General features: G+C 34.1%; 1 protein-coding gene across 1 annotated transcript; it reads right to left on the reverse strand.

The window, feature by feature from the left end:
• Nucleotides 1-8,429: 8,429 nt before the first annotated feature.
• LOC148940898 (uncharacterized) lies at nt 8,430-18,716 on the reverse strand. Its single transcript, XM_089105421.1, has 4 exons — nt 18,595-18,716; nt 14,160-14,341; nt 13,048-13,243; nt 8,430-8,592 (listed from the first exon to the last, which is right to left on the reverse strand). Exons 1-4 carry the CDS (start codon nt 18,643-18,645, stop codon nt 8,524-8,526), a joined length of 498 nt encoding a protein of 165 aa, XP_088961547.1. The 5' UTR covers nt 18,646-18,716; the 3' UTR covers nt 8,430-8,523.
• Nucleotides 18,717-19,382: the final 666 nt, after the last annotated feature.

The raw sequence follows: 19,382 nt of genomic DNA on the forward strand, positions 1-19,382 counted from the left end.
CCAAAAAGTAATATTCATTCGAATATAACATATTCATCGTATTTTTCCCAACTATTTAGATATGCAAGAATTTGAACTAATTACATCGATTTTAGAAATAGATGTATGTTACTTAGCAAGAAGCTAATCGTAAGAGGCTCTCCGCCAATTAACTTGATTGGTAATTTAAAAAGCTTTGTTTTAAGTATAATCAGCTTTTACAAAAGTATAATAAAAGTTATCAAGAAATCTTGAATGATATTTTACGGTAACTTGTTGAAGGAATCTGGTTTATCATCCCGGTAGTTTAGGAATGGTTGCGACACATGTGGTAAAGATTAATGTGTGATATTCGGAATTTAATTCTTAGAATTTTAGTGAGAGTGAAATTGTTCCGGGGGGAGGACTAGTGCTATTTATTTATTTGTGTTTAAATCTGATGAATATATGGCTCTAAGAGTTATTTGAATGTTATTTAATTATGATTGAAAAAAAATTTCTGTGTTATATATTTTTATTTTTTGTATATGTAGTATTTTGTTTATTTTTATTAAATATGTCTAACTACATAGGGTTATGCCAGATTAAGACATGGCGCGCTCATATTGCCTGGGTAATGAAATATAAACGCTGAAACCTATTTAGGCAATGAGTTTTCATCTGATGAGCCCCAATATGTGGTGATCACCTTGGGAATATAATGTTTTTGTAGATTTAAGATGCTATAGCTTGGTTTCGGAACATTGACGTATACTTATTGATGCTGATTTTGTTCTATTTTGGACTTGATTTTCGGATTGTCGGATTGGATATACTGTTTTATCTTGGGGAACTGGATGGATGAGTAGGGTCTAGACCTTGTTCAAGTGCTCATTTATTTCAGTTACTAAAGTAAGAAGACAGTTTTTTTTTTTTTTTTTTTTTTTTTCTTATAGACTATAGTTACCGTAATACACTATAGTATTCCAACCAGATGTTCTCATTCAAGAAAATAATTTCCTTATCTGATGATGTAACCTTGTTATCATAGTATTCCAACCGGATGTTGACATCCAAGAAACATCCAGCAACTGTTGTTGACATCCATGATAGTGAGAAAAACCTTGAAAAAACATTCCCATTGAGAAAAACCATTAGACTCGATAATCCAGCATTTTTTTATGTGAAACTTATGTTGACATCCAAGAAAACAACAAGTAAATTGATCAACACGCATAACGATCAAACAATAACCGGATGTCTACATCCATCAATTGTTAGTGTGAACTTATGTTTGCATCCATCAAAAAGTGACAAAAACCATGAAAAAACATTCTCGGTGAGAAAAACCATGAAAACATGCATAAATTATGTACTGTCAGGACTGGTACCCCTTTCCCTACTGCGACACATATAGGTAAAGATTAACGTATGATATTTGGATTTTACTTCTTAGAATTTGTTTGAAAGTGAAAATGTTCTGGGGGATGGCTAGTGATATGCAATTATTTTAAGTTAAAGTGGCTGAAGGTTTGGCTCTCAGTGTTAAAGAAAGATTGGTTAAGGATACTTGGAAAAAAAATTTTCGGTGGTATTTTTTTATATTTTTGGGGTATTTTGGATTTTGTTTATAGTTATTCCATAGGTGTTACTACATAGGGGTAAGTCAGATTATGGCATGGCGCACCAATTTTGCCTGGGTAATGAAGTTTAAGCACCGAAAACCATTTAGGCATTGAACTTTCATCTGAGGAGCCCTAATATGTGGTGATCACCAGGGGAATATAATGTTTTGTAGGTTTAAGGTGCTATAGCATGATTTTGGAACATTGACCTATGCTCATTGGTGTTGATTTTGCTCTATTTTGGACTTGATTTTCGGATTATCGGATTGGATATACTAATTTTGTCCTAGGGAACTGGATGGATGAGTAAGGTCTAGACCTTGTTCAAGTGCTCATTTATTTCAGTTACTAAGATAGGAAGACAGTTATTTTTAAGCCAAGTAATTACCGTAATATATTATATAAGGTAACGTGGCCGAGCGGTCTAAAGCGCTGGCTTAAATACGCCAATCTCTTCGGAGGCGTGGGTTCAAATCTCAATGCTTCCAAATTTTATGAATCCAAAGCAAACAAATTATTTGTTTAAAAATGATAAACATATGTTTGAAATATATTTTTTTATAAGAAACCAAAAGTTAGTACCCGTGCGTTCTGATTAGTTTCCAATTTCCAATTAGATTAGATTCCAGTTATATATATATATATATATATATATATATATATATATATATATATATATATATATATATATATATATATATATATATATATATATATATATATATATATATATATATATATATATATATATATATATATATATATATATGTGTGTGTGTGCATGCATGCATGCATGCATGCATGCATGCATGCATGCATGTGCATGCATGCATGTGCATGTGCATGTGCATGCATGCATGCATGCATGCATGCATGCATGCATGCATGCATGCATGCATGCATGCATGCATGTGTGTGTATATATATATATATATATATATATATATATATATATATATATATATATATATATATATATATATATATATATATATATATATATATATATATATATATATATATATATATATATATAAATGACTGGAAAATCCTTGTCAAGTCACGCGATTCAGCAGCACAACTAGCCCAGGCCATGAGTAGTAAGCAAATTGATATCCAAGTGAAAGTGCCTCAATTTGTAGGCATTGTAAAGCGGATTCCTAGTTCTCTAGATGAAAACGAGCTAAGCCGAATAGCTGAGTGTGAAGAAGCTGTTCATTGCGGAGACTCATGAGCCTTCAAATTATACTACCCTATTCGTGCTGATTGGGACAATGCTATTACCAATCCGCTTTAGGTCTACCTTGAGCTAATCCGGGTTGAGGGGTTCAGTGTCCTGCCCCAGCACTGCTATAAATATGAAACTATTGGTCATAGTGCTGCCAACTGCAATCGACAAGAAAATTGTTCGCATTATGGTAGTACTTATCATATGTCTTCAAGAGTTAGCCCGTGTAAAAACCTCCGAATGTGTTTAAATTGTAGCTAAAAAAAAACACAATTGCTACCACGCCTCATGCCCATTTAATCAAGCACAGCCGTCTATGCCTCCTGTATCATGATGGGTTGCAAGGTGTACAGTTGGAATATAAATGGTAAAGTGCTAAACAAATTGCCATTTCTTAGTGATCTATCCACGAAATACGACCTTATTTGCCTCCAAGAACATTTTCTCTAGATCATCATTATATTATACAGCCAGCACGCAAATCCGGCAACCACGGACGCCCTTCAGGAGGGCTTGCTATAATCTCCAATTCTGGTCTTCTCCCCCCTGCCTGTCTCCAGCAAAGTGAACACTTTCAGCTTATTAAGTGTGGTGAATTTATAGTATCCAATGTTTACTTGCCTACTAATTACAATAATATTGTTTCGGAGCACAAGTTTGCTATCGCTTGCAAGAGACTCGGAAACTCAATAAAGAAAGTGACGGCTTACCATTAGTGATTTTGGGGGACTTTAACTGTAACCTTGAAGACAGCAGCAACTCTAGTGCCCAAGTGCTTCTAAGTTCACTTCCTAATGGATTCAAGCTAGCCACGAAAAACAAGCAATATTCTTTTACAAGCGTCTCTCAGTTTGTGTCTAACATCGATCAACGCTATTAGTTATAATTTTGAGCTACCTACCATACAGGTAGGACCTGACAGAATGTAATCAGACCATCTGCCCCTGTCTGTCACTATCCCATGTACTGTGAATGTTTACCCGCCGAAATCTAAACCGAAGCTCGTGAGTGACTGGAAATAGGTCTCCCACCCTTTATTTCAACAAGTGTGACGGAATCCTCGGAAAAATTAAGGTTCCATTTCATCTGCTCCAGTGGAATGCTGACTTACCTGATAGTGAAATAAGACTGCAATTGAACCTATATTTTCCTGAAATATGCCACGCTTTAAAAATAGCTGAAAGCCCAGCTGTTCTGAGTGTTGAATTGCTCCGTATATCTCGAGTAAAAGGATGGGCCCAAAACTCTGATTTGGTTAATGCAAAGGCTGCGGCCAAGTTTTGGCTGTAGATTTGGCATGAATGTGACAGGCCTAAAAGTGGTGCAGTCAATCAAATTCGTATTTTTACTAAACGGAAATTTGCAAAAGAACTGCGTAGACATCGTAGTGCTTTATAACTTGAAACTGTGTCAAAAATCATGGATAATCCTAATCTGATTTGGAATCTGCGTGCAAAGCCTGCTCATTATAATAAACCAATTTCCAGCACGATAGGTGCGAGAGCATGGGTTGATTATTGTAGTGGAGAATTTGCAGCCCCAGATGAGTCAAAAAAACAAACGTTTTGTGAGCAACTAATTCCCCTCCTTACTAAAGAGTTAAAACATTTTTTTGTGAACAGTTGTCAAATCCTGGACATGTGAAAAAAATTAAACAAAAAATCGTCAAGTGATGCTGATAAAATCCGTGCACATCATCTATTGAATGGTAGTCCCTTTTATTTAAACATCTTGCAATTGCTTAACAGATTATTATGACGTATGGTGTTGTACCAGATTTACTTTCATTAGGATCCATAACGCCTCTACTGAAAAAAGGAAAACACACAAGGAGAACTTCTTATTATAGACATATATCTATTTCCTCTGTTTTTTGCAATCTGTTTAAATTGTTAATAATAGGTGGAATTAAGAAGTGTTGGAAGGCCCCTCCCCACCAGGTTTGTTTCCTGTCAGGACTGGGATGTGCTCACACATTACATGTTGTACCAAATGTTATGATAGATGAGAATATTTCTAATCATTCGATGTTTATTTGTGAATCCGAAATACGCTGATCATATGACTTGGTAATACAAGTGTAGATAATACTAGAACTAGGGAATAATGGTGTCAACAAAGCTCTTTTTCGACCTCTTTATGATCTATATGACCAACTAAATTTGTGTCTACGCATTCCTAATGCAAAACCCACGATGAAAATCCCCGTAAAAAAAAAGGTAGTAAACAGGGGACAATTTCTTCGCAAAATTTGTGTCTGAAAAGAAGGTACGAGGAACAGTACTAAAGTCAAAAAAAGCTTTGTTAGTATAATACTATATTTGAACCTAAGTTTTTTTCTTGATGTCACATTGAATTTTTATCTGACAATAGCATACCTCGAAAGTAATTTTGATATCCTGTAATCTCAGTACTGTGATCGTGGCCTTAGTTTTAATGTGTCAAAACCGAAAGTACTTTTGTTTAACTGGAAAAGGTCTGCTCTACCTCAAATTAAACTAGGATCCCAGTCTGTCAAGCCTGTGGAGTCACTAGTATACTTTGGACTGCCCATCGGTGACGCACTCATCTACCCGTTTGCTAATCATCACACATATAGAGCGTAAAATTAGAACTGCGTATGGGACTACAATTTCTTCGAAGAGAAATCTTAATAGGTTTTCATTGGCTAGAATTTATAATGCTGTCGCGCTGCCACATATATTACATATAACACTATTTTGGAAACTTCTGGCTAATTAAGATAAATTTAAAATCTATAAAATTTTCTGTAGATATCTGACGTTCCTGCTGCCTGTTCCAGTGAGAACGAATGATTAGAACTTGATCTGGCAATGTGCAGTATTCGATTCATATGCTGTAATCATTTGGATGTTTGACAAGCATTGTGCTAAGTTGGAGGGTAGCAGCCATCCTTGGCTACCTCTACTCTCGTCACTTTGATTGATTTGTATGTGTGTTTTCTTTGTCTGTACCATTAAGTGTATGTTTTTAGTTTTCTTTCTTTTCTACTGTTTTTTCCATCAATTTCTGTGTTTATGATGGGTGTACAATTTATATATATATATATATATATATATATATATATATATATATATATATATATATATATATATATATATATATATATATATATATATATATATATATATATATATATATATATATATAGTCTATGCTTTTGCTGCCTTATTTTTCTCTTTTTATTTTATTTGTGCCATGAGAGATATGGCGGAAAAGTAATGGAACTGATTTTTTAATTAACAAAACTTTTATTTATTTCAAGCATCAATGTTATCCCCTTCAAAGTAGTCCCCTTGAGCTTCTACGCACCGGTAGAGACGTCGCTCCCACTCTTCGCAGCAGCGCTGGAAGTCATCAACCATTATGGTCTTCAGAATGTCTGTTACAGTCTTTTGATGACTTCAACAGTCTTAAATGAAGGTCTTTCAGGAAAAAGGAAGAAGTCGCAGGGACTGAGATGAGGGGAATTAGGGCGATAGGTAACCACAGGGATACCTTTTGAGGTCAAAAATTCCGTAATGGAGATGACAGTTTGACATGGGGCGTTAACAAGATGGAGCAACCATTTCTCTACAATATCGTGGTCTCACGCGAATAGCCCCTTTTCGGAGCCTTTCAAGAACGGCTTTATTTTAAAAAAAGGTAAATCCGTTGAAAGTAATTAAATTATTCACTCAACATCTCTATGTTAAACGGTGGCCTGATCTCATAAGAGTTTTCACACGTTCAATGTTTTCGTCACTTCTCAAAGTTGAAGGCCTCCCTAAACGTTGTTCATCTCAAAAATTTTCTCTGCTTTCTAAATGTGCTTTATGCCAGCAAAAAACTTGAGCTCGGAATCAAGTATACTCCCTTAAGGATAAAGGATAAAGGAAACTTGAGCTCAGGATAAAGGATACTCCTTTAAGGATAAAGGATAGAGGAAACTTGAGCTCAGTATAAAGGATACTCCTCATAGGACTGTTTTAACTATTCAAACATCATACCAAGATTAGCACAAAATTTAATGGCACAGTAATGCTCCAAATTCCGATGTTTACTTTTGCGTGACGAACAACGAAAACATAACCTAACTAATTGAAGTCGAAAAAATAATGAAGCGAATACGCAAAAAATCAAACTTTACTTGGGGTTGGGTCTTATGAACACGTTCTGGATAGGATAACAGCGCAGGGTTGCCATATTGTCATTCTCAATACTTATATTTCAAACCTCTTAAATAAGTTACATCTTTTGTTACGCATGTCAGTTAAAAATTTTTTTCATAAAAAAATTTTTTGAATTTACGCTATAAGAAATAATCAATTTATTTATTAAAAAAAATTGTGAAAAATGTTAATGATAGTGAAACACTGCATCAATTAACGATAAAGAAAAATATATTACATAAATATATATTGTGACCAAACTAATAAATAAATACATGAATAAATATTATAAACAAACAAATAAAATAAATTTTTCCTTTTTTTAAAGTAGTGTGTATGTTTTGCCTAAGTTCTTGGGCGGAAATCTGTTTGTGGGAGTGGGAAAAGAGGGGAGAGTCAACACTTTGGAATAAAATAAAATAAAATCTAATAAAAATCAAAACAAATGAAAAAAATAAATGCACAATAAGTTTCTCTCTCCAAATGTAGGTAGTAATTTGAGCTACCTCTGTCATGGCAAGAGTCAAATCCAGTCTTTTTTTTTAGTTTCCACCTTTTTTCATTTTAGTGAAGGCCCCATCTTTATTTTTTTATATCTTTATTTAATATTCACTGCAGTTTATAGCAGAAACTATAAACTATAGTGGAAACAAAAGTGAAATTATTTGGCTAATTTGGCCAAGAATGAATTCGCTAAGTGGAAACTATATCTTGGAAAATTACGGAAAATCGGCAATTTATTTTTAATAAAAACACCTTCGTATGCTATTATGCATTTTCAAGTATTAATGATCGTCAAATTATAACAAAAATAAATAATAAAAAAATTAAAAAGTAAAAGCCGGAGAAAAATCAGAACAGACTACTCTAAAAAAAAGAGCATAAAACACAGCTTTCACTTGAAGATGTATTTGTATTTGATATTAAACAAATTTTTAAGTTTCAAATTTTTAAGGTTGAAAAGCTTTGTCATATTCAACAATTAGTATACTGTTTTATTAACTAATTAGTAGCTAATTTTCTTCATACTTCAATGTAGCAACACTGACGAAGATGTTGTGCTCTGAAACAACCCAACAACTGAAACACAATTTTGAAACAATCGAAAGATGCGGTTTTTATGCATGACTAAACCTGAGCACCGTTGCCACCTGCTAAAAACAATTCACTAGATTTTAGTGATATTTTGGTTAATTTATTGATTTTCTTCAATAATTTATTTATTTACTTGCATATTTAGTTATTGGTATTTTTAAGCAATATAAAAAATCAATAAAAATAGTGATAAGTCACAAGAGTTGGCAACGCTGGACCTGAGGTATAAAAAATATTTTATTTTTTTTTCTCTTCCACACTTCAAAATGAAGATCAGTTGTTTTATATATTGCCTTTCTGCAGGTACAAGTTAATAACCTGTCGCTACCGTGACAATCATAAAATCCAACAAGTTTATCTTAAACATTACCTGTGACTCGATTGAAAGCTTCAATATCCAATAGATCAGATCAACTTCGAATTTTGCAAACCAATGATCTGACAACTAGACACCAAAATCAGTTGATTTTTTCAGATATTTCAATACAGACTGGGATTTCCACAAGTCTTGAACCTAAAAAAAATACTTTATAATACGCTTGAATTACCTTATAAGCTCAATATCGGAGCTAATATTCAAGAAAGGATAGTACAATAGAGTGTCAATGGCACAGATTGGGGGAGGTTCTATTTGCCTCTTACCCTAGATCACAGCTCTAGATTTAAAAAAATCTATTATTTTGGTATTTCTACTGAAAAACTGCCCTTTTTTTATTGTTATTGAAAAAATTCAAAGAAAGCAGTATCCCACTCCCCAAGATGTAAAAATATATCCCCTCCTGTCTAGCTTTTAAAAAAACATATCCCCTTCCCACGTGAATTGGCACCACTGTATAAGGCTCTGTTCACTAACACTTAATTACTCAAATTGATTAATATTTTCGTTTCAGAAAAAACTATATAACTATTTATGGCAGCTGGTACAGGAAGAGGGCTAGGATGGACAATCCTTTGTTAAGACATAAAGAAGCTTCCAAAAAAAATCTTTATAAAAAAAAAACAAGAAAAAGAAAAAAAACTTCATGTTGTTAACACAGGAAGCGGAATCGACATAAAGGATTTATGCCAGTTCCGCTAAACACAGAGAAAAATTAAAAAAAAAATTATTATTTCAATCCACTGGAACATTATGACACAACTGCTTATTATGTTAGAGATTATGGGCTGTTCAGTTAAGATTATTTATCACTCTTCATTTTTCTCGGTCTCTAGAGGTGGGTTAAACTACTACAAATGAATACTTATTATATGTCCTATAACAGTACCTTGGCTTCCAAGCAATCGATAATCCCGATGTATATTTCGAGTTCAATACTCTTTATGAGGGTGTGATCAGAAGGGCATTTAATTGTAGTAGTTTGTGGTGGTTGAGGCACTTTAACCATTTATTTTGAAAAATATGCTGTGCATGCGTTGGCACATTCAGCACAAACGAACGAGACTACTAACAGTGATTGAGGCCTTCTGATATCATAGGCAGGCACACACAAACGAAAGAGAAACAGACTTGAGAGTGAAGAAGAATTGCTTCACTTCATTTAAAGTACTTGAGAAGTGCTTGAAGTGAAGTTCTTGAGAAGTGAAGTGAAATAGAAGTGCTTGAGAGTGAAGAAGAGATTCAGAAACCTTGGGTATGTCCATCTAATAAACGTTACTGTTACAAATGTGTTCATACTGAGACAATTTAATACAACTTGAGGCAGGTCTGAATAATATGATTAAATCCGCATTTGCATATAAACACACTTGAGGCCCCCGGACAATACCCTCCGTGGAAAATACCCCCACGGAACCCCCCCCCCGGTACATAGTCCCCCAGGAAATCCTTTCCATGTACAATAAGGCTTTCCAACTTTGATAATTTTAATTTAGTTTTTTCTTTTATTTTCCGGTGGGGGAATGAATTTCGATCATTGTGTGTTATAAGCCACTCACCCTAGTTTACACTGTGTAACTCTCGAGAACAAACCAGTTTTTCCGTAATTTTATTTAAGCTTAGCGCGAGACCAGACAAAGACAAGTGCCAGAATAGATGGAAAATATATAATTTGGGCTATATATTTGCACATAAAGGGGGGGGGGAAAGTTTTGGAACAGTTTGACACCCGAAAAAAATTCGTAAGGCACAAAAACCCTAAAAATTGTACACACATTGGCATGCAGCCCCACAATACTCCACCCCCCTCCCTAGTGGGCGCAATTTTTTTTCTTAGCTACCTATGAAACTAACGAAACCACCGGTTTGTTCTCGAATTTTCCGCAGCGTATACTTTAGTGAGTGGCTCATACTGCCCAAGTACCAACCTTTTGGGACTTGTGTATTATAAGATACTCATTTGAGTTTACACTATGTAAAATTGTTCGGGGGGTCATAATCTGGTGGCTAAACTCCAGCCACCGTCAAAAAGGAATGCACACACCTGTTAAATGTTATTAATACATAGTTAGAGGGTATTTTTAATTACAATGACTTTCAAGAAGTGCCAGAAAAGTTGCACGGCAGCTTTTCATTCTAAATCCTTCACAAAAATTATATGGTTTATCGCCGTGATGACAGTTCACACTAATTTCATAATCAGGGGCTTCCCACTAGTCAAATAACTAGTTGTCTATCTATATGAGTCGCAAGAATCCAGACCTTTACTTTTTTTTAGAATTACACACTACTAGCGCATCAGGTCTATGCTGCTGGGCGATAGAGTCCTCGAATAAGATGTAATGGTGTTAGAACAATTTTGTTCCCCCGTAAATCAGATGTTTGGGTTATAAGCCCCCAGAACGTGATACTTTGCCTGGTTTTGAAAGTTTAACATGAGTCTGAATAGCTGCCAGTGTACAATTAAGGTACTATTATGGTCTAACTTTGCTAAATAACCCAAAAGTGTATTTCGATATGCCGCCTTAAGAAGATGTGGATGATCAGAAAAACAAGGAGAAGAAATGACACCCAAGAGCCCATATCAACCTGACTGCCCTCAGATACAGAATATGAGGTAAATTTTGACTCGTGACACCCCAACATCTCAGTGTTGATTTGGTATCTAAGTGTTATTTGCAATCTTTGATTGCAGCTTTATTGCAGTTTCCATTACTGCAAAGTTTTTTTAAATATACAGTTCGCAAATTTGATGACGTGAAATAAACTACATGACCTTGGATAGTCACCATCGGTATAAATATAAAAGCAGAAGTTGTGTTTATGTTTAGCACACTGAAGTTTGACGTCTTCTCTCGACCATTTTATAATGTATACCAACTCAAAGCTTGTCTAAATGGAAAGAAAGAGAAGCGAAGACCGTGACTGAATGAGCTAACTCCACCAAGTAAAATCCAAATCGAGATCATTTCTGCTAATAGACGTACGTAAAAAACCTCGTAAAAACCCGTATTCTCATTCCACAACACAATTATGCCGGTGCTTCTGCTAACAATTCTGAAAATTTCAATGAAAATGGCTGGGTTTTCAGAAAGATGAAATGGTATTTCGGTGAAAAATTGGGGACGATAGAATAAATTCTTAGCCAGGGCGTCAGCCAATATCTTTTATTAACATATGATGTGAAAAGATTCTATATTTGTTTATTTAAAATAGCTCTCACAGTATTTGCAAAAGCCTCAGCTAAATTACGCTATTTCTTAAAACATGGGAAAATAAAAACTAAGCATGATTGAGCAACGCAGAAAAAACAAAACACTAAGCATGATTAATGACATTTGTACTAAGACGGAATAAAAGAACTGCTTTACGGCGATTACTAAACATCTATCGAAATACTACATTTTGACGTCAAGCTAAGATAATGTCATCGTGAAATCTCGAGTGTAACCTGCAGATAGATAGCACGGAGACCAAGCAAAATGAACTAGCCTTGTGTAATGTGGCTTTTTTGTATCGGATCGTCATGATTAATGCACTTAATGAATGCACTAAGACTGTTTCCAGGATTATAAATATTATTGAAATACTAACTATATGACAAGCTAAGATAGGACGTAAAACCTCAAAATAACCTGCAGCTGGTGCGAGATGAGGATTCAAATGGATAATACTTTGTTCAAACATAAAGGAATCTCCGTCCGAAATCTCAAAAGAAATCTTTAAAAAGTAGATGAGAATAGCAACAGATTAGTGGGTAATTAATAGCACTCAGAAGTTGAAAGTAAAATCTTACTACTGCTGGAAAACTCATTCCAAGAAAAACACAGTTAAAGATTCTGACACCTTACACTTTCGTAATTATACAAAAATCCTGAAAAACAAAAAAAAAAAATAACAATAATATACACCTCTACATGACAGGATAAGATAGAACGTAAAAAAAGAACTGCGTTCTCCCAAAAAAATGAAAAAAAAATGTCAAAATAAGGGTATAATATAATTTTGCTTTCATGTTAATCAGGATAAATTTGTAGAATTAATCGCTGGTCATTTTTTAGTCTTTCTAATTCGATTATACTGTTTTCAGTTAATTTAATTTCATGTTATAAATATGAAAAAAAAGTGAAAACATGTATGACCGTTATTCTATGATTGCAAGACTTATAAACCATTAAATATACAGCTAATTGTTATTTTGTTGATTGAAGTTTTTGTTGCTAAGCAGCGGAGGGTTAATCTGAGTCTCAGCGCCAAGGCCGTATCCAGGGGGGAGGAGTTTTAATCACCCTTCCCCTGAAATGTTTGTTCGACTCATAAAAACTTAACATAAATGAATTTAAACAAATTTTTGATGCGTTCTTTAAAGTTTTGTTTGTAAACCCCCCCCCCCCCCTCTGAAAGAAAATCTTTTGTAATTCAGAGCCTTTTGGAAAATTCATGGCTCCAATATTCATATCAACACATTTTTTGCATTTTCTAATTTATTATGGTTTGCCATTAACGGTTAATCTAACTTATCTGAGGCTTTCACAATAAAGCTTCACACCCACTTGGTATTCTAATAATACAAACTCTCTTCAATCTACTTACTGATAAGACGGATATCCTACTAATTTGACAAAGTTCAAATGCCAGCCTAAGAAGTGATGACAGGACAGAGACGGGTGAACTTTCAGTGATAATTGGGGATACATTTCCACCCCATGTTACAGAGCCCAGGCTTGGTAAATTCGGTGGGTCCCTCTTTGAGCCAGGTACAGCTGATGAAGCAATGACTGATTTCACGCTACAATAAAAAAGAATTGAAACAACTAAGTATATAACAAAGAGTAGAGGCAAAGTAAGAACAAAGAGTATAAACAAAGAGTACAGATAAACCAAGTAAAAACCTAGAAACTAAAATAGTACCAAACAAATTGCAAACTATCCTACTTACCGAGTTTCAGTGTTGTTTTCACGAATTGTAAGCTCTCTGGTGTGTTAGCATTCTATATTTTCTCTGTTTTCAATTTGTTTCTTCAGTTGTTATACTTTTTTTGTTATACGTCCCTGCATTTAGATTGGTTCTTGTTTTTAAGAATTGTAAGCTCTTTTGTGTGCTCTTTCTCTCTCTTTCCCTCCATTCTCTATTCCCTCTGTTTTCAAATTTTAACCCTCTGAACCCTATCAGACACAATGTTGAAAGTCACAATAACTAGGATTATCCAGACAACTTATTCGTAGCCTCATGGCTACGAATAAGTACCTTCGCACCTAATTAGGGAAGTACTATATTGGAGTTCATTCATGAGAGGAACAAGTTACATTCTTTTCTTAAACCACCATGTGCCACTAAAAAAGGTTACAAATATTGTTACATATTTCTTTTGCCTCAGTGCAAGTCTCTTGTAATTACTATTAGCTTCAACTGAAAGTAAATTGTTTGCCAAATTTCTAAGAGTCGTATCCAAGAGCACTATTTTTCACAATAATTAACAGTATATCCAGTGATTGAACAAGTTTATTGATGTACATTTCATCTTTATGGTGGTCAGAAATGACCAAAAAAATCAGAAAGTGTCAACTGTATCATTTAGCTTACAAAGATTTACAAAGTTAAAAAGTTTGGCATATAAAAACTCTAACAATGACTCACTAGACGAAACAGACCTATACTTACCAGACAAATTTTGACTTAACCAACATAGAAAACAGTGATTTACCAGAGCAGATCAAACAGTTTATCCAGATTTTGAGAGTTGAAAAATCTTGCTATAATTCTTTCAAATAGTTTTTTGGCTCTTGTGATAACCTGCACCATATTGTAACTTGACTGCTTTGTTAAATATTTAAAGTATGTTGCAACAGCAGACAAAGCAGAAGCGGCAGCACTTCTTCCCGCATCCTACAATCATAAAAAAATTCACAATAACGGAAAAATGGGAAAAATGAAGAATGTTATTAATTTTAGGAAAAAAAACTTCCAACCAACAAGCTATGGTAGCAGGGTCGTATCCAGGATTTTTTCGGGGAGTGGGTTTATAAAAGGATTTTTTCGGGGAGGGGGTTTATCAAAGGATTTTAGGGGGGGGGGTAAAAACGCTTAAAAATGTTTTATATTTATCTTCGTTACGTTTTTAAGAGTCGGACACACATTTCGTGGTAGGGGTTCAAACCCCCTAGCCCCCTCCCTTGGATACTGTCTTGTAAGGCAGCATTGTTTTTATTTCGAGGACAATTAATGAATAAAAGATATATATAGAGGACAAAAAGGGATAGCCATCTTTACTACTGTGCTACAGAATCATAAATAATTCTGAAAAAAAATACATATGCTATTACGGAGTTTGTTTTCCATTGGCTTTCAAAGTAATCATACCAGCAACAAGCATGGGCAACGAGCATGGCAAAACAAGCAAAGTCAAGTCTTTCTTGCAAAGTTTGGCACACTGGCATCTCCTGGGAAGATTCAAATAAAATTGAATCGATCCAAAAAAAAGATGAAAATGAATCATACAATGAATTCATCATTTCATCGTTTTCATTAACAAAACTCTTCAAATAAGTTTCAAAGAAAGTAGACTTCCTTGCTCTCTTACTCTAAATAAAAATTTAGGCTAGACATGTTTGTCTAGCAATAAAAAAACCTCGCCTTAAAAACCTCTTTTCCAAAAAAAATCCCCACCCAGGTCTTACCAGCCTCGGACTATTTCTCAGCCCACTTCTACCTTGTCCCCCGGTCACTGTTTTACTTCTAGATATGAAAAAATAGTATCTCGTACATTACAGAAAAAACTAACAAAACCTACCGCTTTTCTTTTATTATTTGTACAGGCATTACCTACGTTTATATATGCTCGCTCGTTTGGCTTCCTTTTTATGTTTTTATTGAATCTTTTAAATTTTTGCATATTTAATAGTTGACTTAATTGCAACCTCTGACGTCCTATGGCCCATAAGCAATTTGATAAAACGATAGTTTCAAATAATGTCTAATGAATGATTTATTCATTCGGTCAATTTAATTTTGCATTTTTTAGCCAGTTTAGAATGTACTGTTGTTTCTTACCTTTTTTGATCCTTTTGTCCTGTTTTTCTTTTTTGATCCTGAAACTTAAATTCGGCCCTTCGTGGCTCATGATGGCAATCTTTCGAAATAAATATCGTATCTGACAACACTTTATTTTAAAACCAGAATACCCAGAATTACAAAGTGGTCTATCTGAACCAAATATGGAATAATTTGGGTAGGTCTGTTAATATGGGTATTGTGCACGGAAAAGGTATTCATCAGGTTATTCCCTTAATTTGTTTTCTAGGGGTATTTTCCTGTTCGTATTCTTATGGTATTTTGCCGTATTAAGCAAGATCTATTAAGCCATTGTATGTTAATCGTATAGATTTATTTATTTTTTATCCATACAAAGAAAAAGCAACAATGTGGAGCAAAAATAATAATAAAAAAAAAACCAGAAAACAACACAAAAATTAGTGCAAACACTATTAAATAAACAATAAAATAATCAACTAACAAATTTTAGGAAGCAACAAACGCAAAAGAGGTCATACTAAAAAAAACTCAGATTTAACGTGCATAGAATTTCACTACGAGCATTTATTTGAGACGGTATATCAATAAAATTAAACCTATCCATTAATTTACTGTTTCAGTATCATCGGGATAAACGAAGCAAAAACTTACAGTTTCTGAAATATGTAATACATAAATAGTGCCACAAACACAAAAAAGGGCTGAAGTAGTAATAGCAGCAGTAGTAGTAGTATGACTAGAAGCAGTAGCATTAAGATACAAATATTTCCTTTTGGTCAGTTCAAGATCCCCCACAATAAGCCATGTTAGTTTCGACTTCACACATCAAACTGTTCCTAAGATATTGTTCTTACACCCTTTTGACAACCTGCATACACATGGCGAGTTGTGATCGTAGAGGGAGGTACTAGATTACTTTTTCCGAAACAAATGGGTAGTAAAAGAAAGCAAAAGAATAACTGGGGTACCACGACTGTGGTACAAACTACAAAGACCCTTTCGATTATATATTCCTTTATCGGGTGACACTTTCCCAACTACCCTTAGTTCTTAACCCCTCGATTTATAAGGATTCAACATGTAGAAGAAGTAGAGCCACCAAACCAAATTCCCAGCCAATTCAACGAAAGAGAGCAAGAAGAGAAGCATTTTCCAGATCTAAAACAACCACTCGATAACTGCTATTAAAACAAATATTAGACACTAAAAATGTTCTAATGCCAACGAAAATACTGGTTGAAACAAAACGGATATTTCGGGAGGACAACTGTTTCCCTTCTTCAGTGCTATAAGAAAAAGTTCGAAGAAAACACGTAAATAATATCTGAACAGAAAACCACCCTAGAAGCCAAACAACACGGGAAACCATCAAAAATAACAAACAGATAAAATAAAAAAATTAGCAGAAGAATCTGTGACCGAATTAATAAAATTTTATTTCATTCGCTTGGTATGTGAACCCAATTAATCTTTCTAAATGTGTTTATCTAGATTCTCATTACTAAAAAATTCTCCAATCATCTTTGACCCTTAGAAAAGGCTTGAGAACTTTAAAATCTAAATCGAAAGAGTCTCTTCTAAAGTTCCTAAGACCAGTCCTTCCATTTGAAGTGACAAGTAGAAAATCCGAGACATGTCGCTTATTCCTCAGTCACTTTTCATTTTTGTATTTCTGAAAGCTCAAGGGAATTACTTATGCTAATTTGTTACTATTTATTTTGATTTTTGTGTAATTTTGTTTTTTAAAGATTGATTCGAAATGTTAAGAATTCCATTCCATTAAGGCATATACATTCCATTTTCATTATAAAGAAAAACTGAGGGGTGTCTCTACCCTCCCCTTCCCTACAGTTTTTAATGCCCGTTTTGTGGTATTTTCAGTGATATAATTGAGAGGCCCCCCCCTTGGTTGAGTTGCTCCCCCCCCCAAAAAAAAAATATTTATAGAAAAAATTATTATATAGCCCATATCCCTTAACTCTCAGGATGTGTAAGTTTGACTTTTTCCCTTGAAGAAGTTTGACTCTCTGTCACAACTCTGCTTTTTAAAACAATAAAAACTTTAGTGAGGCGTTTTAGCAAAGAACGAGGTATTGAGAAGGGGACAGACCATTTCATTTACGGAAGAATTTCTGTTCGTTTTAGGTTTTAATGTCACTCCTTGCTTTCATTTAAAAAAAAACTTGTTTTTTGATTTTCATATTTGAGAATCGAAATAAATATTAACACATTATCAAAAGTAATCACCTTGAGCTTTCAAAAATACAAAATAATAGTGACTGAGAAATGAGCGACATGACTCGGATTTTCTACTTGTCAGTTCAAATGGAAGGACTGGTCTTAGGAACTTTAGAAGAGACTCTTTCAGTTTAAATTTTAAAGTTCTCAAGCCTTTTCTAAGGGCCAAAGATGATTGGAGAATTTTTTAGTAATGAGAATCTAGATAAACACATTTAGAAAGATTAATTGGGTTCACATACCAAGCGAATGAAATAAAATTTTATTGATTCGGTCACAGATTCTTCTGCTAAATTTTTTATTTTATCTGTTTGTTTTTTTTTGATGGTTTCCCGAGTTGTTTGGCTTCTAGCGTTGTTTTATATTCAGATATTGTTTACTTATTTTTTTCAAAAATTTTCTCATATCACTGAAGAAGGAAAGCTTTTGTCCTCCCTAATTATCGCTTTTATTTCAGACAGTATTTTCGTGGCCTTAAAGAAAACATACTTACTTTTTTTCTCTTTTATTTTTTGTGATGGCATGCCAATGTGGCTTATAAAAATCTAAGATCAATTAAAAACATACTTGCAGCAGTGGCGTCAGTTATTGTGTATTGGGTATTGTCCCCAAGGATTTTTTCCTCCCCTTCCCCTAGATTTTGAAAAAATCTTTTTCGGTATTTCACCTAAAATGTCGTTTTTGGTAATTTCACTGAGGAAGAAAAATGCACAGTCCCGCCCCTACCCGTTAATAAATGCCTCCCCCCCTCCACCACGTATTTGTGTGACGTGTCTTCGTAGTCTGAAAGTTAAATATTCACTGCTAACGATACATCTTTAAAACATTATCTGTATTTTACCTGCTAAAAAAATGGCAGCAATATTTACCGTTACATCGGAGAGGTACGTGTCCAATTCATGTATCCATTTGAGGGCCATGTTGATAACTAAGTCTCCAAGTGGATGAATTATCTCCCAACTGATATCCGGTACAGGAACTGAAACTGAGTCTTGCTAAAAACAAAAATTGATCCTACAAGACTTTTAATTCAAAACGCAGCATCCTTCCCAGTTATAAAAGAAAAATTACAGTCATTAAAAACAAAACAAATTACAATAAAATCAGAAACAATAAAAAATTACATGAGAAACAATAAACAACAAAGAGAGGTAAAACTCAATGAAACGACAACAGACGAGACCGCGGCCAGTAGAGAGAAAAGATGAAAGACTAAAACAACGCGAATATTTCGTCTATATGCAAACTATGCATCCTAAGCAAAGGATAAACAAAGATAAAAAACACTAAGCTAAAAACAAATAAAAGCACAACCAATATTATTAAAATCGTCGCAACTGATCCACGTAAGGAGAAGAAGGTATTAGAGTTACTTCGATGAGAACAACAAAGCAATTGAGGAAAAAGTATAAAAATTGAAATTAAGAAATTATTCTGTTGCGAAATAATCCTCTTGTCAGCTACTACTGAAGCAACTCTCAAACTTTAAGTTCTTAAGAACTTTCATGAGAAACAATATTAATACTCTGTGTCGACGTTAGAATTTTTTTTTTTCAAAGATCTAAAAAAACGTATACGCAAAATATTGTATATACACACAATATATATGTAATATCAAATATATATGTGTATGCAATTTTGTTTATCCACTAAATTA

This window comes from Artemia sp. Qi Xiang Cuo, chromosome 19 (genome assembly GCF_049724085.1).
Source record: "Artemia sp. Qi Xiang Cuo chromosome 19, ASM4972408v1, whole genome shotgun sequence".
Lineage (NCBI taxonomy): Eukaryota > Metazoa > Arthropoda > Branchiopoda > Anostraca > Artemiidae > Artemia > Artemia sp. Qi Xiang Cuo.

Excerpts from the sequence above, each read along its gene's own strand:
- LOC148940898 (XM_089105421.1), bottom strand. The coding sequence starts at position 18,645 with ATGGCCCTCAAATGGATACATGAATTGGACACGTACCTCTCCGATGTA. Across the intron at positions 14,342-18,594 it reads CGTACCTCTCCGATGTAACG|GATGCGGGAAGAAGTGCTGC; the intron begins GTAAATATTGCT and ends TTATGATTGTAG. Across the intron at positions 8,593-13,047 it reads GTAGGATATCCGTCTTATCA|GTTCAAGACTTGTGGAAATC; the intron begins GTAAGTAGATTG and ends TATTTTTTTTAG.